The sequence below is a fragment of the Lipotes vexillifer genome, unplaced genomic scaffold, assembly GCF_000442215.2.
Source record: "Lipotes vexillifer unplaced genomic scaffold, Lipotes_vexillifer_v1.1 scaffold403, whole genome shotgun sequence".
NCBI classification, from domain to species: Eukaryota; Metazoa; Chordata; class Mammalia; order Artiodactyla; family Lipotidae; genus Lipotes; species Lipotes vexillifer.
The window spans coordinates 694876-712790 of NW_006782755.1; the positions used below are offsets into that span (position 1 = coordinate 694876).

Consider the following 17915-nt stretch of genomic DNA (forward strand, 5'->3'; position numbering starts at 1 on the left):
TGACTGGAATTGAAGGTATCAGTGTGAACTCACGGTTATCAAATTACATAGATGGATACAGAAAAATAGATGTAAATACATGTGAGTATGTACGTAAGTGTGTGTGTATGTGTGTGTGTATGTACACGCGCACATGCATTCCATAGCTCCATCTACTGAGAAGGCTTGGAAGCAGTGAGAGCTCAAAAGTGATGGGCACACCCGCACTAAATACCATTCCTTCCTAAAAAGAACCAGGACTTCTTAGAGGTATGGCTAATTGCAGAGTTGGGGGAGAGATAGAGAACAAGATAAGCCCTACAAGATCTTCTGCCAAAAAGCAAGGATGTGCTAAAGAACACAAAAGTTAGCTTTAAGGGATCCTACTGGTCCCATCGAAGACAAATTTGAGCATCAAAATAAATAATAATAGTAACAGATTATAACCCACTGAATAATCTCAGAAACCATGGGTCCATAAAAAATTTTAATTAAGTAAAAAGCTAGTGAGGAATGTCAAGACCATGAAAACTAAAGAAAAACTGAGGAACTATTCCAGACTAAAAGAGACTAAAGGGGCATGATAACTATATGCAACACATAATTCTGAACTAGATCCTTCTGCTATGAAAGACACTAGTTGGACAACTCACAAAACCTGAATGGTTCCTAGAATTAGATGGTAATAAGTCTCAATGTTAACATCCTGATTTTACAGGCTTTATTGTGATCATATAGGAGAACATGTTTGTAGAGTGATGGGGCATCAAGGTAGCATCTTGTTTTCAAATGGTTCAGGCAGGAAAAAAATTTTTGTACTGTACTTCCTTTATTGTAAATTTGTGTTTGTTTCATGAGAACAAATTTTATAACCCAAGTGGAAGAAACAGCACAAGCAAAGACACAGAGGTGGAAAAATAGACTGAGAAGAGAGAGAAGATCTCTGAAAGGGGATAACTGATAACAAAAGTGGAAAGATCATCTGAGGCCAAGTCATACAAGAGCCATATATTTTATTGGTAGTTTTTCTAAGTAACTAGTTATGAATTTACTTATAAGGGACTCCTGTTTTTTGTTTGTTTTTCAACAGCAATACAAAATTATCTTAATCATCCAATACAGTAAAAAAAAAAGTAGTTAATTCACTCATATTATTTTCCCCTTTCTATTTCCCATTTTCCCCTATTTTCTAATGAAGAGTTATGGGAGTCAGTCGCTGGGTCCTAGTCTGGCAACCATACCATATGCCTCATTTATTAACTGGGTGAGCCTCACAATACATACATCACTCACACACACACACACACACACACACACACACGTGCACACACTCCTGCACATACTTTACAAAGTGAATCACTACTGAATAAATATGAATCTAGATCTCCCAAACTGTTTTCTTTCCTTGGAAATTCCTGGCCTTAAATGCACTAGCAGTGCTTTTCACTAGCTAACGAACTCTCTTTCTCAGTGTTCTTTAATTTTCGGCATCAAGTTTAGGACTTAGGGACTTTGTTTTCTTTCCTAACTACTGTAGACAAGGAAGCTGCAGCAGAGCCAAGTCACACTAAGGTGCCTCCCCAACAAAGTACAGGTTCACCAGGGTACTGCAAAGAAGAGGGACAGAGACAAAGTCAAGTCAGTCCGAGGAGGAGTGAGATGAAAGAGGAAGGGCAAGAGGAGAGACACAGAAGTAAGTGTGGATGACTTTTGTTCTTCCCTTTCAATCCAGCTAGTAGCAAGGAACAGGTTTCTTTTTGGTACCTCAGGCAAGTACAAATGGGTTTAGACAAGGTATTACTGCAATCACACAACGACTATTTCAAAGTAAGTAAAAAAGACTGCAATTAAAGGGAAATTACAGAGAAAATATTCACCTTCAAAGTCTTCATTAAAGGTAGGAGAGTAATATATTTTTTCCTTCGTTAAAGGCAAAAATATATTACAAAAAGGAAAGCAATGTAACTACTATTCTTCAGCACAGAGATTTATCTTAGGGGCCATTTAAAACAAATAAGGGGATAAAGATTAGCAACTTTGGGAACCCGACATGTACACTGAATAATCCCAGTATTACTGAGCTTCCATATTTGAAAGATTGAAGCTGCAATGTCACTACACCTTCTTATCCACTGCCTGTAATATGAGTTTATAAATTCTTGACTCCTAATTGCTAGTTCTAACAAGATCCCGTCTCATCATAAGAAAAAAAGTTAAATCCCAGAAGTTTGAAAAATGGAATAAAGAATACAGATCATCTATTAATGACAATGTGCAACAAATAAAAGTTATATCAAAAACATTAAACCAGAATTTAGACTAGCCTTGAATATACAAAATAAAAATCAATAAACCGCTGTGAAACAATGTGGTGTGAAAAACCAAGTATGAAATTAATCTCTGATTAGCTGTAACAATGACAGCTAGTTGATGCCCATGCACCACTATTCTGATAGTCTTACTATTTAAATAACGTATTTATTTTATGAATTCTTGATATAAACATTTTAGTAACAACCATATGAGGTTTATTAACCATAAACAAGGTCTTCCTGATCACTTTAATTCTAACGTAACAAAAATCCAAACTGGGAGCATGGGAGTAAAATATGCAACTGAAGAATTTACCTTGAGCTCCCAGTGATTGAACTTCCAACCTGGTGAATAGTTGTCTCGCAAATCAGCTCTAACTCGAATATTAACACTGAGTAACCGCCTTCGATAATCATTACATTTTGCAATCAGAGCATCTCTGTCTTCTTCAGAAAGTGCATTTGTAATGCCACAAGGAATAACCACCACCTAGAATCCAGCACAGTATCACAAATTTATACAAAGGAGCAGTATATGGAAGTAATGAAGTCACATCACCACATAGTATCCAGGAGTCAAAACCTCCTAGTGACTATAAGCCTTCACACAAATCAACTTGGATGGTTTCTAATCTACGCAGAATATCTAGCAACTATTTAATAGCTGCATATTGTTTGTCCATGCTAAATACATTTGTTTTTCATTTAACCTATTATAAACCATTATTCAAATAATAATTTCTAAAACTTTTATAAAGTAGGTAAAAAAATTAAGAGTAAAAAACAGTAACACAAATAATATACATAGTTACACAATAACCAAGGTCCAGACTGTATTCTACATTGTTTCTGTATCAGCAGAATCTACCTGAATGACACTCAGAAGAAAAACCACATTTTAAAATTTTCTTCGCTAAATATGGCTTGTATTTTATAAAAGAAATGATAAACAGAAATATTTTCCTTACCTGAACACAGGCTACACGGGGTGGTAATACTAAGCCCATGTTGTCCCCATGAACCATGGTCATAACACCAATAGTTCGAGTTGTCAGGCCCCAGGAGTTTTGATAGGCAAATTGCTTCTCTCCTGGTGTCTTTGGATCTTCAAAAATGATTTCAAACATTTTAGAAAAGTTCTGCCCTAAATGATGTGATGTTGCTCCCTACAATAGAGAAACACATCTTTTAATTTTGATAACCTATTAATGCCTTTGAAAATAATTACTGTAAGATCATACACCTTAAAACGGCGCTAGACCTACTTTACCTTCCCTTTTTATATTAAATAAGTTTTTAAAGCATAACTGATACAACAAAGAGACTAAGATTAGTCAAAAAATATATAGTAGCATATAGCTATGAGCAGCCCCTCTTATAGGAGTTACTTTAATTACAAAGGTTTTTAAAAAATCCACGCTTTGGTAATTCAGGATATAAGCCTTGAGTTAACTAACCTTGGATATTTACAGGGAATGGGACAGATTGGCCTGAAATTATAATATGGCCTTAGAAAACATGTGATATACTGATTTTTAAGAGTCTACTTCTCTGATCACAGAAGAAACTTGTCAGATCTGCCCACGGGCTATGCTTACAGTCAACTAGGAATCCTATGCAGCAGTTTGATACCTGGATAGCTCTTCCACTGGCAGATATAAATGCTTCTACTGTAGTTGTGTAGTCTCCTCCCGCAAATTTCTCCTTTTCAGTCTTTCTTCCCTTTACAACAGGAATTGCCAGGAGTTCTTCATATACCTTAGCATATAAGTCAAGTATCTGCAAAACCTGTAACAACATTTTAAATGAAAAGTGTTCAAATTTATGGTATATTTATTGATGATAGATCTATAAAAACTGTACTATCTAAAACTAATTGTGGGGCTTCCCTGGTGGCGCAGTGGTTGAGAATCCGCCTGCCAGTGCAGGGGACACTGGTTCGAGCCCTGGTCTGGGAAGATCCCACGTGCCGCGGAGCAACTAAGCCCATGCGCCACAACTACTGAGCCTGCGTTCTAGAGCCCGCAAGCCACAACTACTGAGCCCGCATGTCGCAACTACTGAAGCCCACACGCCTAGAGCCCATGCTCTGCAATAAGAGAAGCCACTGCAATGAGAAGCCTGCGCACTGCAACGAAGAGTAGCCCCCGCTCGCCGCAACTAGAGAAAGCCCACACAGCAACAACAAAGACCCAACGCAGACAAAAATAAAATAAATAAATGTATTAAAAAATAAAAGAAAAAAAAACTAATTGTGGTGGGAAAAGCACTTCAAACAATAAAAATCTTTTTTTATGGAAAGGTCAAAGCAGCCAGTGTGAATTTATTAAAATATTCAACAAAGCAGTATGCAAAATAAGTGGAATAATTTTTTAAAATATAAATAACTTTCGAATATAAGAGAAAATAAATGCTTATGAAAGATACACAGTAACCAGGGTAAAAATCTCCTGAAGAATACTTAATTTCACCCATGGGATTATAATTTCTTCTATACATTGAAGTCCAAAACTATTTTCAACTGAAAATTTAAAACGGCACATTTTCTAATAAAATTTCAGTAAGCAGTTTCTTAAGTCCACATACATTTGAATTAACTTGTTTTTTCTTTTAACAGATACATAAATTTTAAGGAACAAAATAATTTATACCAGGAAATAATCTTTTGTCATTTTGAGATCAGACCAAATTTCAACTTACAGTTATTTACTGAATGATTACTATGTAAATAGATAGCACTGCATTACTTACAGCTGCAGTGGGGGGAAGCACAGCCGGGAAAAAGAATTAGAACATAATTAATATGGAAGACAACTGTTATACCTCTTCTGCTGCCTCTTCAAATGTAGCAAATGCACTGTGCCCTTCCTGCCAAAGGAATTCACGAGTACGTAGGAAAGGCTGAGGATGCTTGAATTCCCAACGCTGGAAGAGGCAAGAACACAATTTAATCTTTAGAGAGAGCTTTTCAATTTTTGGTAACAACTTTATATGGTAAGTAATCAGTAATCATAATTGTAATCCAAAATACTTCAAAAATGCTTCCATACTCCCAATCCTTTGAATATAAAAACAAGAAAAAAAAATGTGTGTGTGTGTGTGTTTTTAAATGAATAAGAAGAATAATGAAAGAATGTAAGAAGGGGTGTGCACCTACCACCACATTGCACCACTGATTGAGCCTGATGGGCAGGTCTCTGTGGGACTGCACCCATTTCGCGTATGCAGGATACATTACTGAAAAGACACAGGAAAATAAAGGCAGAGTTAGTCACTAAAGGTTTTATTCCCCTTTGAAGGCTGGTTAGCGTTAAACAGGAAACATAATTAATAGGAATTAAAACGCTGTGCTTGTGCAGGTAAGTCAACGGTATTGTATTCCATCAAACGAATTAGTCAAGGGAATAAGTCCACCTAAAACTGACAGTATTTTATTTTCTTCACAATGAGATTTACATTTAATTTTATAGCTTTTCGGCTGTTTTACTTCTAAAAACACTAAGTGAAGATTTTATAGTATATACTGTGTTCCGTGTTAAGTTCTTTCCTTTCATTATCCTGTTCAATCCTCACAGTCAACCCACAAAATAGATATAATCTCAATATTGACAACGTGGAAGCTGAGCTTAGGGAAGTTAAATCACTTGCTGAATCCAGCACAGTTACCCATTAGAAACAGAATTTAGGTTAAATCCATCTGATGCATCTACCCAGGGTCTGAAACCTCTTGCCATTAACTGCTAATTTAAATGAAGGTGCCTTTCTTATCATAGCCTATTCAGGATTATCTATAATTAGTAAAACAAAATATAACTTTGCCAATTTGGTATGTCAAAAAAAGCTGGTATCATAATTTTAATAATACATCATTATACTATTATACAAGAGTATCACTAACAGTATCAAATAAAAAGCAAACAATCCTTAACTCTAAAGAGAGATAATCCCTTTGGAGACAGTGACAAGCCCAAAGACTCAAAATTTCCAAGTGGTACTCCCATTTATTATGTGCAATTTTAGGAAAATCATTTAACCCTTGGGAGATCTTTTTTTTAACCTGCAAAATGGAAATAACAATAGCTGTCCCTACTTTCCTAACTACACTACTGTTAGAATAATACAAGGTGTAAATGAAATCACTTAGTAACCTATAAAAACCCTATATAAATGTAAATGTAATATTAAAATGACTAATTTGAAGAAAATAAGGCAGTAAACATTAGTGTTTGCAATTTTATAATCAATTCCAAGAATAAAAATTATTCTAAGAATATAACTTCTTGGAAAGCTCTGAAAAATTAGAGCATGAAATTTAAAATGATTTAAAAGTGCTTTAAAAAAAATCTTTATCCTAATGATAAACAGCTCCACAATGAATACTGTACAGAGAATAAAATTCTATGCCACTTAAGTCTGCATTTATCTTCATCAACATTCATTAAACTTGATATCATCAATAAGGATTATAAATATCACAAAATAAAAGGTGAGACTCAACTCTAGAAGCTGTCTCTAATGTTCAATGAGCTTTTCTCCTGTGTTCCAAGGCCCATCCTCACCTGTTTCACTGGTAGGACGAACAGCAATTGGTTCTGCCAACTCTGTTTTGCCAGATCTTGTCACCCAAGCAACCTAGTAAGATGAAATCATTTTTCATACATTTTTTAAACAGCACTTTAGAGGAAGAGCACAGTTATAGTCAAATCTCTATTTCAAGTTTTGCTAATATCAATTAAGGCAAGTTAAAGTAACTGCTTCTCTTCACTGTGAGAAAAGGTAGATATTTACTATCTTTATAATGTTTACTGAAAAGTAAAAGCCAGTTAATTAGTGAATGTAACAAAAAGAATCATGACTTGCCCTGATGAAAGTAACCTAATTTTTTTTTTTTTTTTTTAAGATTTTGGGGATAGGAGTTTATTAATTAATTAATTTATTTTTGCTGCTTTGGGTCTTCATTTCTGAGCAAGGGCTATCTCTAGTTGTGGCAAGTGGGGGCCACTCTTCATCACGGTGCGCGGGCCTCTCACTATTGTGGCCTCTCTTGTGGAGCACAGGCTCCAGATGCGCAGGCTCAGTAGTTGTGGCTCACGGGCCTAGTTGCTCCGCGGCATGTGGGATCCTCCCAGACCAGGGCTCGAACCCGTGTCCCCTGCATTAGCAGGCAGATTCTCAACCACTGCGCCACCAGGGAAGCCCGAAAGTAACCTAATTTTTTTAAATGGCTTTACATTTCTCTAAGTTGGCTGCAGTAACTTGCCTTTTAAATTACTATTCAAGTATGAACTGAAAATATACTTCTGAGTTCATGACAGAAAACTGCAAAAATAAATAAAGCAGGCTAACGTACCTCAGGGGCAAAGTCAGCAACATGAGTCTTCTCTTTCTCTAATGCACCTTGAGACACAAACATGGGGAAATAGCAGTTTTCAACACCAAGTTTCTTGATCTCAGCATCAAAAAAGTCCTTGATGGATTCCCAAATGGAATATGCCCAGGGACGAAGGATATAGCAGCCACTTACATCATAATATTCAATCATTTCTGACTTTGTGATGACCTTTTTAAAAGAAAAATATAGTCTATGAAGCCTAAATTGAACCAAAATTATAAGTGCCAAGAGTATGATAGCCAAGCTTCAAGTCTGGAGGCTTCCCCTGTTGGTGCATCCTCTTAATGTGCGTGTAAAATGGATCATTCTAGACTGAGAAACACCAGGGCTTTAAATTCTTAAGACGACTTGAATTCTAACCTTGCTTCTGCTGTTTTACTATTTTGCGACATAGGACTAATCCCTTTACCTCACCAAAAAACCAAAACAAAACAAAATAAAAAATCAAATAATGACCATCTCATAGGGCTACTTCTCAATTCAATACTTTCTGTGAGTGACATTACTTTGAAAACTGACATGTTACATGACTATGCTATGTATTATTAAAGGCAATATGCATTATTGCTTTGTGTCTGGATTTTAGAATCTAAATATAAAGTAGCCTTTGAGAAATTTAAAACATAAAAATCAACTGAACCCATACTCACTTGAGAATACCAATCTGCAAGATTTTCTTCTTTTTTTGCCTCAAGACCCAACCTGCAGATATAAAAAATAAAATACAAATCTCTTCATCCAGCAATTGCTTTGTGGTTGAATGGAAATAAACCTCTAAACCTCAAAAGAGCTTGGTTTTCCTTCAGTCTGAGTTATTTCTATATTTATATCTCTTCTATATTCATTCCCATGATATTTTTAACCTAGAAAACAGTTCAATCATCTCTTAAAAGATTGTGTGATGCTATCCACCAAAAGCTAGGAAAGCTAATAAGCGTAACAAAAGCTATGATTTTAATGCAGACATTCCTTTTACAAAGTTCTTTATAAGGAAATGTATTTGTAGCAAAGACAGAGCCTATTCACATAGTGTTCTCACTAAAAAATAAAAAGAATCTTTTGCCAGTTTCAATCCAGATAAAAATATAGTTAGTAAGATCAGTGTCTCATTGAAAGTAATATGTAAAATGTAGTAAAGACAATGGCTATACGTATACATGTGTCAATATATAAGTGTATACATATATATATCCTTACATGTAAGTTTTTTCCTATAAGTTTTTCCTTTAACCACAGTAAATAAAAGTTGCAGAGACAGATGCTTCCAAAATAAATTAGGTCTGCAATAAAAAACTATTCTAGAGATACGGGAACATATGTATAACTGATTCACTTTGTTATAAAGCAGAAACTCACACACCATTGTAAAGCAATTATACTCCAATAAAGATGTTAAAAAAAATGTTTGAAGTCATTAATGATGGTGATTGTGCAATAAACTCTAAGAAATAAAAAAAAACTATTCTAGACAATAATATTTTTAATGAAACACCAACCATTATTCAGGAAACTGTGGTCTTATGATCCACATAGAAAAATCTACCCATTAGTTATGTTTTATAAAAGGTACATCTTTTTAGAGTTTACAAACAAGGCTTTATTGGCTTAAAATCTTAATGTATTTATGTTTGAATTCTCCGTTGTTTCACTTTGATACATCTCAACAAAATGCCTACATGAAATCTGGCCCTTTCACAAGCAGTAAGAAGGTAAAAAATGAGAAGTTCTATTCTCACTTCTACTATTCTATAATGCTGATCACCCACCCAGTCAATGGGCAAGAAAATAACTGTTGTATTCTCTTGTTTGAGGAGACACTGTGTGTATACTGTGAGTGATGAGAGGCAGAATTTGAAATTCAGCTAAACAAATCTAACACCAAAGTATCTCTAAATAGTAGCTGCTAACAACAGCCTAACTTAGGTTCAGCTTAGAGTGAACCTCACATAAAGTTCACTCTAATTTTGGGATGTGGATAATGGGGGAATCACATTGTTCATATGGATTAGAAGATATTGAAACACCATCTATTCCACAGTGCTGTCTTTAAACCAGCTTTGTTTTATATTTAACAAATTTTAAAAGCTTATTGAGAACAAAGTTCTCGTTTAGTCTCCACAAAAGATTTTCATTTGAAAAATCTGCTAAAGTGCAAAACAATGTGTACAGTTAAGCTAACAACTGTGTTACAAGGGAGGAAAAAGAGGATATATATATATATACACACACATATATATTTGTTTTTACTTGTGTAAGCAAATGAAAATCTCTCAGTGGATAGGGAAGAAACTAGTAACAGTGGTTACCAATTTATTATGGTGGTAGGAGGAACTGGGAAGATGGGAAAGAAGCATAGGAGTGAGACTGCACTGAACTTTTTATATTCTAAGATTCTTGAACCAAGCAAATGAATGTGTTACCTATTTAAATAAACAGAAAATGAACAAAAACTATCTGCTGACATTATACCTTTAGCATTCTCCAATTTAACGTGATAGTCAAACTACCCAAAATTTGTTTTTTTAAAAAAATAATTAAAAGTTCACTTCATCCAAAACTTTGCTTCACTTCCAATGACGTTTCCATGTTTTATTACCTGGTCTGCTTCTTAGGCCCTTGTCCTTCCCCTGGTCCACTTGATGACAGCCCACTTCCTTGGTTTTTACAAGAGTCCTTCTTTTGGCCATCGTTTTGTTTCTGAGTTTTATTCTGCTTTTCAGATTTATTTTCTTTTTCTTTCTTTTTCTTATCTTTTTCCTCAGCCCCATTGGCAGAGACAGGCTTATAATCTACTCCCGTCAGAGACTTGTACTGTGCCTTCAGCTGAAGGAGTTCTTGTACAGCTGTATCTACTTGATCCTTTAATAAAAGAGAAGAGAGCATTTAATTTAAATCACTGTCTAAGCACCAATGTCCAATGCTTTATAAGCAGATTTAAAAACACAAAGGCAGAGGGTATGGGGTACGGGTGGAGAATGTTAAATACACACTACTGAAAATGAATAAAAGAGCATAAGAAACAGAAACAGAACTGGAAAATACTGACTAAAAAACTGTACTATAACTGCACTGTTCAAAGAATAGCCACTGGCCACATATGGCCGATGAAATTTAAATTAAAGTAAGTAAAACTTAAAATTCAGTTCCTCAGTCACGGAGCCGCATTTCAAGGGCTCAACAGCCCTTGCAGCTAGTAACTACTGTACTGACAGAACTGTTAGAGGACATTTCCATCATCTCAGAAAGTCTTATTAGAAAGCACTAGGATATAATATGTATTCTACTGTAATTTGAGTCATTAAATTATATAAGTTGAACATTTCACAGTTATAAAAAAATGACAGTAATCAAGTTTCTATATTATTGGTTAAACTTCAAAACCTATAACGACTTACTGTTTTCCACTCATCTGAATCGGTACCAACAAATCCTCCTCCTATAAAGATAATACAACTAGCGCACACTATACTAGAGCTCAAGATAAAACTTGCCATTTGAGATTGACAGAGCTTTAGGAGAATGAGTCAAACAAAGAGTACGCATCGAGGGCCTACAATATGCTAGGCACTGATATGGTCTAGGTCCCTATTCTCAAGGACCTTACAGACAAGAGAGAAACAGACAACTTAACAATTAAACTAGCTGTTAAACAAGTTAAGTGTTATGTCAGAGAAAGGCAGTGTCATATGAGAATGACCAGGCCACTCTAGCTGGGATGGGGGATGGGGGATGGGGGTTAGGATCAACAAACGCTTCTCTAAAAGGCAAGATGAAAGAGTTGAGAACCGACATCACGAGTAGAAGTTAGCCAGATCTGATGGGACACAAAGGGTTCCAGGCAAAGAAAATGGCCTGTAGTATAAGAAACAAAAAGACACAAACATTAATACCACACTAACCTTAGAAGCTTTTTCAGCTTTAAGTTTTCGAACTACGTCTCCTTGAGTAGCTACTCTGTCAAAAAGTGATTTGGCTTCTGGTGTTTCTGGACCATGAAGCTCAGAGCTTCTGGATGGACTTGAATCTGAACTTTGTGATGATGGGGGCTGACCAGGAACGTACTCCTTCCCAGTTTTTTCTTTATACTGAGCTTTCAGGGACAGTAAGCATTCTACAGCTTCATTTACTTTAGCCTGAGATAAAAGAGAAAAAAAAAGTATTTAACACTTTCTGAAATTTCTGAAAATTTCAATGATTATTAAAAATCATTAACTACCACCAAAATATCCCTGTAAACAATCATCATGGAGAAACCCAAGCACAAAGGAGCTAAATCATCAGCCTAAAATAGCAGATGGAAGCTAAAGAAAAGTTCAAAATATAAATATAAATCTATATACAGATCATAAAAGTAAACAAATGCACATACACATATAATACTGTGACTTTACACTTTACATACGTAAACAGACAAATTATAGAACATCCCAGCAAACTGTCAGTTTCCAAGCCCTGGGACGGTAAACAGTGGAGCCAGAATTTACAAAATCAGAATTTGCCTGTATGAATCCTTATTTTCTTCAGCTTATTAAACAGACACTAAATACAGCACTGGAAAAAACCCCACAGTATGGACTCAACTAAAGAATAGCTACATCGGGCTTCCCTGGTGGCGCAGTGCTTGAGAGTCCGCCTGCCGATGCAGGAGATGCGGGTTCGTGCCCCGTTTCGGGAAGATCCCACATGCCACGGAGCGGCTGGGCCCGTGAGCCATGGCCGCTGAGCCTGCGCGTCCGGAGCCTGTGCTCCGCAAATGGGAGAGGCCACAACAGTGAGAGGCCCGCATAACGCAAGGAAAAAAAAAAAAAAAAGAATAGCTACATCACTCTTAAAAATTTACAGTGAAATGAGAAGGTATGTTGAGGTTTTAGACATTCACCTATATATATATCAGCCCCTGATACTTCAACAGAATTATGATGAAAAAGAATGAAATACTCAGCCCAGCTGAGACACTTGTGACTTCAGCAGAGAAGGGCAGGCAAAGGGCCCACGATGGATACCTTACCTGAACGGCGATACCAACTAACCACAAACTACACTATACACTATATACTGTACCACTGCAAAGTCAAGGCATCAATCAAAACAGAGAAAAAGTGCCTCCCAATTACCTTATCCAAGTTTTATGGCTACGTTCTAACAGTGCTCCAAATAGCTAAGAGGAAGCCAACACAAGCAGAAAGAATACTAAAATGGGGGTCGAAGGAACAGAGGAAGAACCGGTATACCTTCAAAGAATTTGCATGTACACAATAGCAACTGACATTTCCTTGTCTAATACTTTATGATACAGCTTTGCTGCAGAGTCTGCCACACTAGGCATCACAGAGGAAGTAAAGGTAAGAGGAGAAATTGCAAAGAGAAATGAGTAGGTTGTCTGATTTGTACTCCTGACCTGTCTCTTGTTTACATTCTGTCTTTAGAACTGAATGCCTCCACAACAAAATCCTAAGAAAAGGAACGTAATCAGACACACAAGAATCAAGAAACTTCCATCAGCTAAAAGAAAGAAAATGGCATAAAATAGTTAAGGGACTTTCCTGTAACCATTTCTACAAAAAGAGGCCTATTTGAAAGAAGTTCCATTTTATACTATAAGCAGGTATTGACTTGAGTTTGAAGTCAGATGGCACACATTTCACAAAGGAAAAACCCTTGTGTGGCAAGATTACAATTTGAAATATTATAAAGGAGAAAATTAATATGGACAAACCACTTCATTACTGAATGAAATATTCTAAAAATGGAGTAAAATTATATATGTCTATATCCTCTCCAACTAAATTATTATTAGTTAACTAAATTATTCAGGTTATTTTTTGAAACAGTGAAATCATACTACTTGCTATGCAGTCTTATCTGATGATTTAGAAGGTACCTAAAGATTCTTGAAAGAATTAGAATTATCAATATAAAACATAATTACTATCATTTTATGGCCTATTTATTTACTCTGTGCCAGATACTATGCTAAGTGCTTTACAAGGACCATCTTATTCAATTCTCAAAACAACCCTTATCCACTTTATAGAAGAAAGAAGAAAAGCTTAGAAAGATTAAGTACCTTATCCAAAGTTATACAGTAAGTGGTAGAGCGAGAATTTTAATCTACGGTTTATTCTAGAGTCTTTCATCTTGAACACAACAGTATGCATTGCATTATAGAAGGTATGAGACAATGATCTAAATTTCAATGTTCATTTTAATCCTACTAATTAACATGCCATGAACACTGCTTTTTCAAAAGAGGTCTTTGATTCTCACTTGAATACGTCTCATAGAATGAGAAAAAAATAATTTCTTTTAATATTCTAGTTTTCTGGATTAAAAGACATTTACAAAGAGAAATTGGATACTACTACTCAGTAGTACAAGATTACACAACAGCAGAATGCTAAAAAGCACTTGTTAATAGATCTTAAGTCTTTAATGGACAAAGACTGTTTTAAACTTACCTAACATGTGTCAACACAGACAAGAAAAAAGTTTTCAATAAATAATTGTTGATGCGGATGAATTAGAATGGAAACAGCCTACAAAAAGACTTCAGTAAAGGTTTAAAATGGGAATATGAGGAATTAAAAATGACGTTGAAAGAATGATTTAAAACATGACTGAAAATGTAGAAAATGGACGAGAACACACCTGGTTGGAATGCATGAAAAGTACACAAACTGTTTTTGCGGCAGCCACTAGATGGAAACATTTCCCCATGGGGAAATGAGGCAACTTTAATAAAAAGAAAAACCTAGAACTTAACCAATTCAAAATAGTAAGAACAGAACCTTTCAAAATGGCCTGAGCACCTCAATGATCAGTGAAAAAAGCTTTAAAAAATACTTCTTTCAAACTGTATTTTTTTCCAACTCAATTCACAGTCACCCACCTTTGCTCCTCACTAACACAGCTGAGGGAATTACACCTCCACACATTAATGACGACTCCCCAGAGCAAAGATTCTCACTTCGCTAGGGGGGCGGGGGCGGGGTTGGTGGTGAATGGTAGTCAGAAGAGGGAGTCTTTCAAATGCGGGAGAGGGAGTGCGAAGCTTCTATCATATTAAGAATTCTGCTTGGGGGCTTCCCTGGTGGCACAGTGGTTCAGAGTCTGCCTGCCGATGCAGGGGACGTGGGTTCGTGCCCCGGTCCGGGAAGATCCCACATGCCGCGGAGCCTACGCGTCCGGAGCACAGGTAGCCTGTGCTCCACAACGGGAGAGGCCACAACAGTGAGAGGCCCGCGTACTGCAAAAAAAAAAAAAGTCTGCTTGGAGATTTAGCACACTTAAAGTTTGAAGGTTTTCAAAGAAAGGCATTTTTTCTCTGAATCAATGGATCAGAAATCTATGTTTAGCTTAAGCCTGTAGGAAACAGCCCGTTTACTGAACCTGGATCCCAGGAACCAATACAGCACAGGAAAGGGCCCAGACTCCTCAGTCAACCTGGATTAGAACACCTGTTTTGCCATTTCTCACCTGCACTTACCTACATCACAATGTATCTGCTACTTTTCTGACACAAATAAATCAATACAAACTCCTCTGATTTTCCTAGAAGATCCTTCAGCTGAAGTAAGTCTTGTGAAATGTCTTGTTTCACAAGATGGTTGGATTTATACTTGCTTAGAGCAAAAGTAAGTTTGCATTAAGTACCACATACAAATATAGCAGAAACCCACTAACACAAATTCCAAAGAAGCCCAAAACCATCAAGGGAAATACGGGTTTGTTTCTTCTCATTTTCTCCGCCTACGACATTTATTTTTTGGCCTGAGAATTCTTAAGGCTATCTGGGGTGGGTTTCTGAGGAGTTTCTGGCTATCTGAGGACTAGTGGTTTTCCAGAACAGCCTGTTTAATGGACAAAGGGATATAACAATGTGTTTCCTTTCTTGATAAACTGTGATTTGGGTTTTAAAACCAAAAACATTGATGTAAAATACAAAAGAGGAAAGGCTGGCAAAACATTTAAGATGAATTACTGGGGGCGTGAAATGCAAGGTGCTGTGATTTAAAATGCTGCCAGCGCAGAAGTAAAAGGTGACCAGCACCCCCTCAACATAGACGAGGTTTGACAAGACGAAACAATTGTGGATTATTATTTTGATTCAACGTAGTCATCATGTGATTTTGCTGCCATTCATTACTTCAATTTTCAAAATCTTTAACTATAAAGGTTCTGAAAATTCTTTCCTCTAAGGGAAAGACTTTTCAATAATAAAGGGCCCGGGCCAGACAGTCAATATATTAGGCTTTGCAAGTCTGTTGCAACTACTCAGCTCTGGAATTTCAGCGCTAAAACGGCCATGGACAATATGTGAACTAGTTAAGTGTGGTTGTGTTCCAGTAACATTTCACTTACAGAACACAGGTGCAGGCCACAATTTGCCAAGCCCTGTCCTGGAGTCTGAAGTGTCACAGTATTCCATAAAACCTTTGATTTACCATTTTCTGACTCCCATTTCAAGAAATACTATAAATTCATGCTCAAAACACTTCACTCAAATTTCAAATCAGAGGAATCTGTTCAAAATCAAAACTTTATTTTTTGGAACTGTAACTTTAAAACTTTCAAAGTTAATACTTAAAATCTGAAAAGTGGCCTTAACTATTAAAGTAACTCAGCAGTAAGAGTTATTAAATATTTGGTGTGTTCTTGGATTTCCACCTCACACTCTGCTTGACCCACCACTTTAACACAACAATCTACTGGGCAGGAGGAAAAGGAAAGGGGAGCAGAAGGTGGACTTGAAGGGGCACTGAGGGTGAACTTGAAGGTTTTTATTCTTTGCCACATTATGCTTATATTCTGCCTTCATGCTTCAAAGTTCATGCACGGAATCACCGATCTGATCCTGAAAAGCAAAGGGGGGTGGGGGGGGGGAACGAATAGAAGAAGAAAAGTCTCATTGAAACCTGTAACTATAAAACCTCAGCCAGGGCTTCCCTGGTGGCGCAGTGCTTGAGAGTCCGCCTGCCGATGCAGGGGACGCGGGTTCGTGCCCTGGTCCAGGAAGATCCCACATGCCGCGGAGCGGCTGGGCCCGTGAGCCATGGCCGCTGAGCCTGCGTGTCCGGAGACTGGGAGAGGCCACAACAGTGAGAAGCCCACATACCGCAAAAAAAAACAAAAAAAAAACAAAAAACCTCAGCCGACCACTTTCCTTACTTTAGTGGTAGTAACATGACGTAGGAAATGGAATGATAAAGCGGCTTAGACAAATTATTAATGTTAAAACAAGCAGACTTGCTTAATAAATAATTACAAACTAGTAAAACCATGACTCTCTGGTGCTTAGAACGTCTCTAACTGGAAATAACTTGGGAATGAGTCAAAATTGGAATCCATGCTTTGCAAACTTCAGGAAGTTACTTTTACATTCATATTCACTTCAGAAAGTAGTTTCTCATTGGCTACTAAAACCAACAAATAAAAAAAGGAGTACTATTCGAATATTATTGTATGTGGTGTTGTGAGGATTAAATGCAAAAATAGTAATGTACAGTGAACAGTGCCAGATATAGTCTACATAACACTTCCATTCAGAGTAACTGTGTTGGTTCTCTAAGAAAAAAGAGCAATTTACTACTGTTAGCATTTAGAGAAAGAAAAAAAAAATATATATATAAGTAATATTTTGAAACACAGAAATGGTACATTGTAGGCTTTCAATAAATGTAGGTTAAACTACACTGAAGTCAGATTCATTTCAGTACCACATTTATCATTATCAAAAGGCACCTAGTGAGGGGGAGGGGGAAAGATGGCGGAGGAGTAAGACGCGGAGATCTCCTTCCTCCCCACAGATACACCAGAAATACATCTACACGTGGAACAACTCCTACAGAACACCTACTGAACGCTGGCAGAAGACCTCAGACCTCCCAAAAGGCAAGAAACCCCCCACGTACCTGGGTAGGGCAAAAGAAAAAATTAATTAAAAACAGAGACAATAGAATAGGGACGGCACCTGCACCAGTGGGAGGGAGTCGTGAAGGAGGAAAGGTCTCCACACACTAGGAAGCCCCTTCGCGGGCGGAGACTGCGGGAGGCGGAGCGGGGAGCTTCGGAGCCGCGGAGGAGAGCGCAGCAACGGGGGTGCGGAGGGCAAAGCGGAGAGATTCCCGCACAGAGGATCGGTGCCGACCGGCACTCACCAGCCCGAGAGGCTTGTGTGCTCACCCGCCGGGGCGGGCGGGGCTGCGAGCTGAGGCTCGGGTTTCGGTCGGAGC

The 17915-nt window shown here is 37.2% G+C and overlaps 1 protein-coding gene across 1 annotated transcript in view; it reads right to left on the bottom strand.

The window, feature by feature from the left end:
• EPRS1 (glutamyl-prolyl-tRNA synthetase 1) overlaps positions 1–17915 on the bottom strand; it is a 76974-nt gene that overhangs the window by 9760 nt on the left and 49299 nt on the right. Inside the window, 10 exon segments of the mRNA XM_007455387.1 lie at positions 2608–2781; positions 3260–3457; positions 3924–4079; positions 5115–5216; positions 5449–5528; positions 6851–6923; positions 7642–7851; positions 8334–8385; positions 10280–10542; positions 11583–11816. Of these exon segments, the coding sequence (XP_007455449.1) occupies positions 2608–2781; positions 3260–3457; positions 3924–4079; positions 5115–5216; positions 5449–5528; positions 6851–6923; positions 7642–7851; positions 8334–8385; positions 10280–10542; positions 11583–11816 (1542 nt within the window).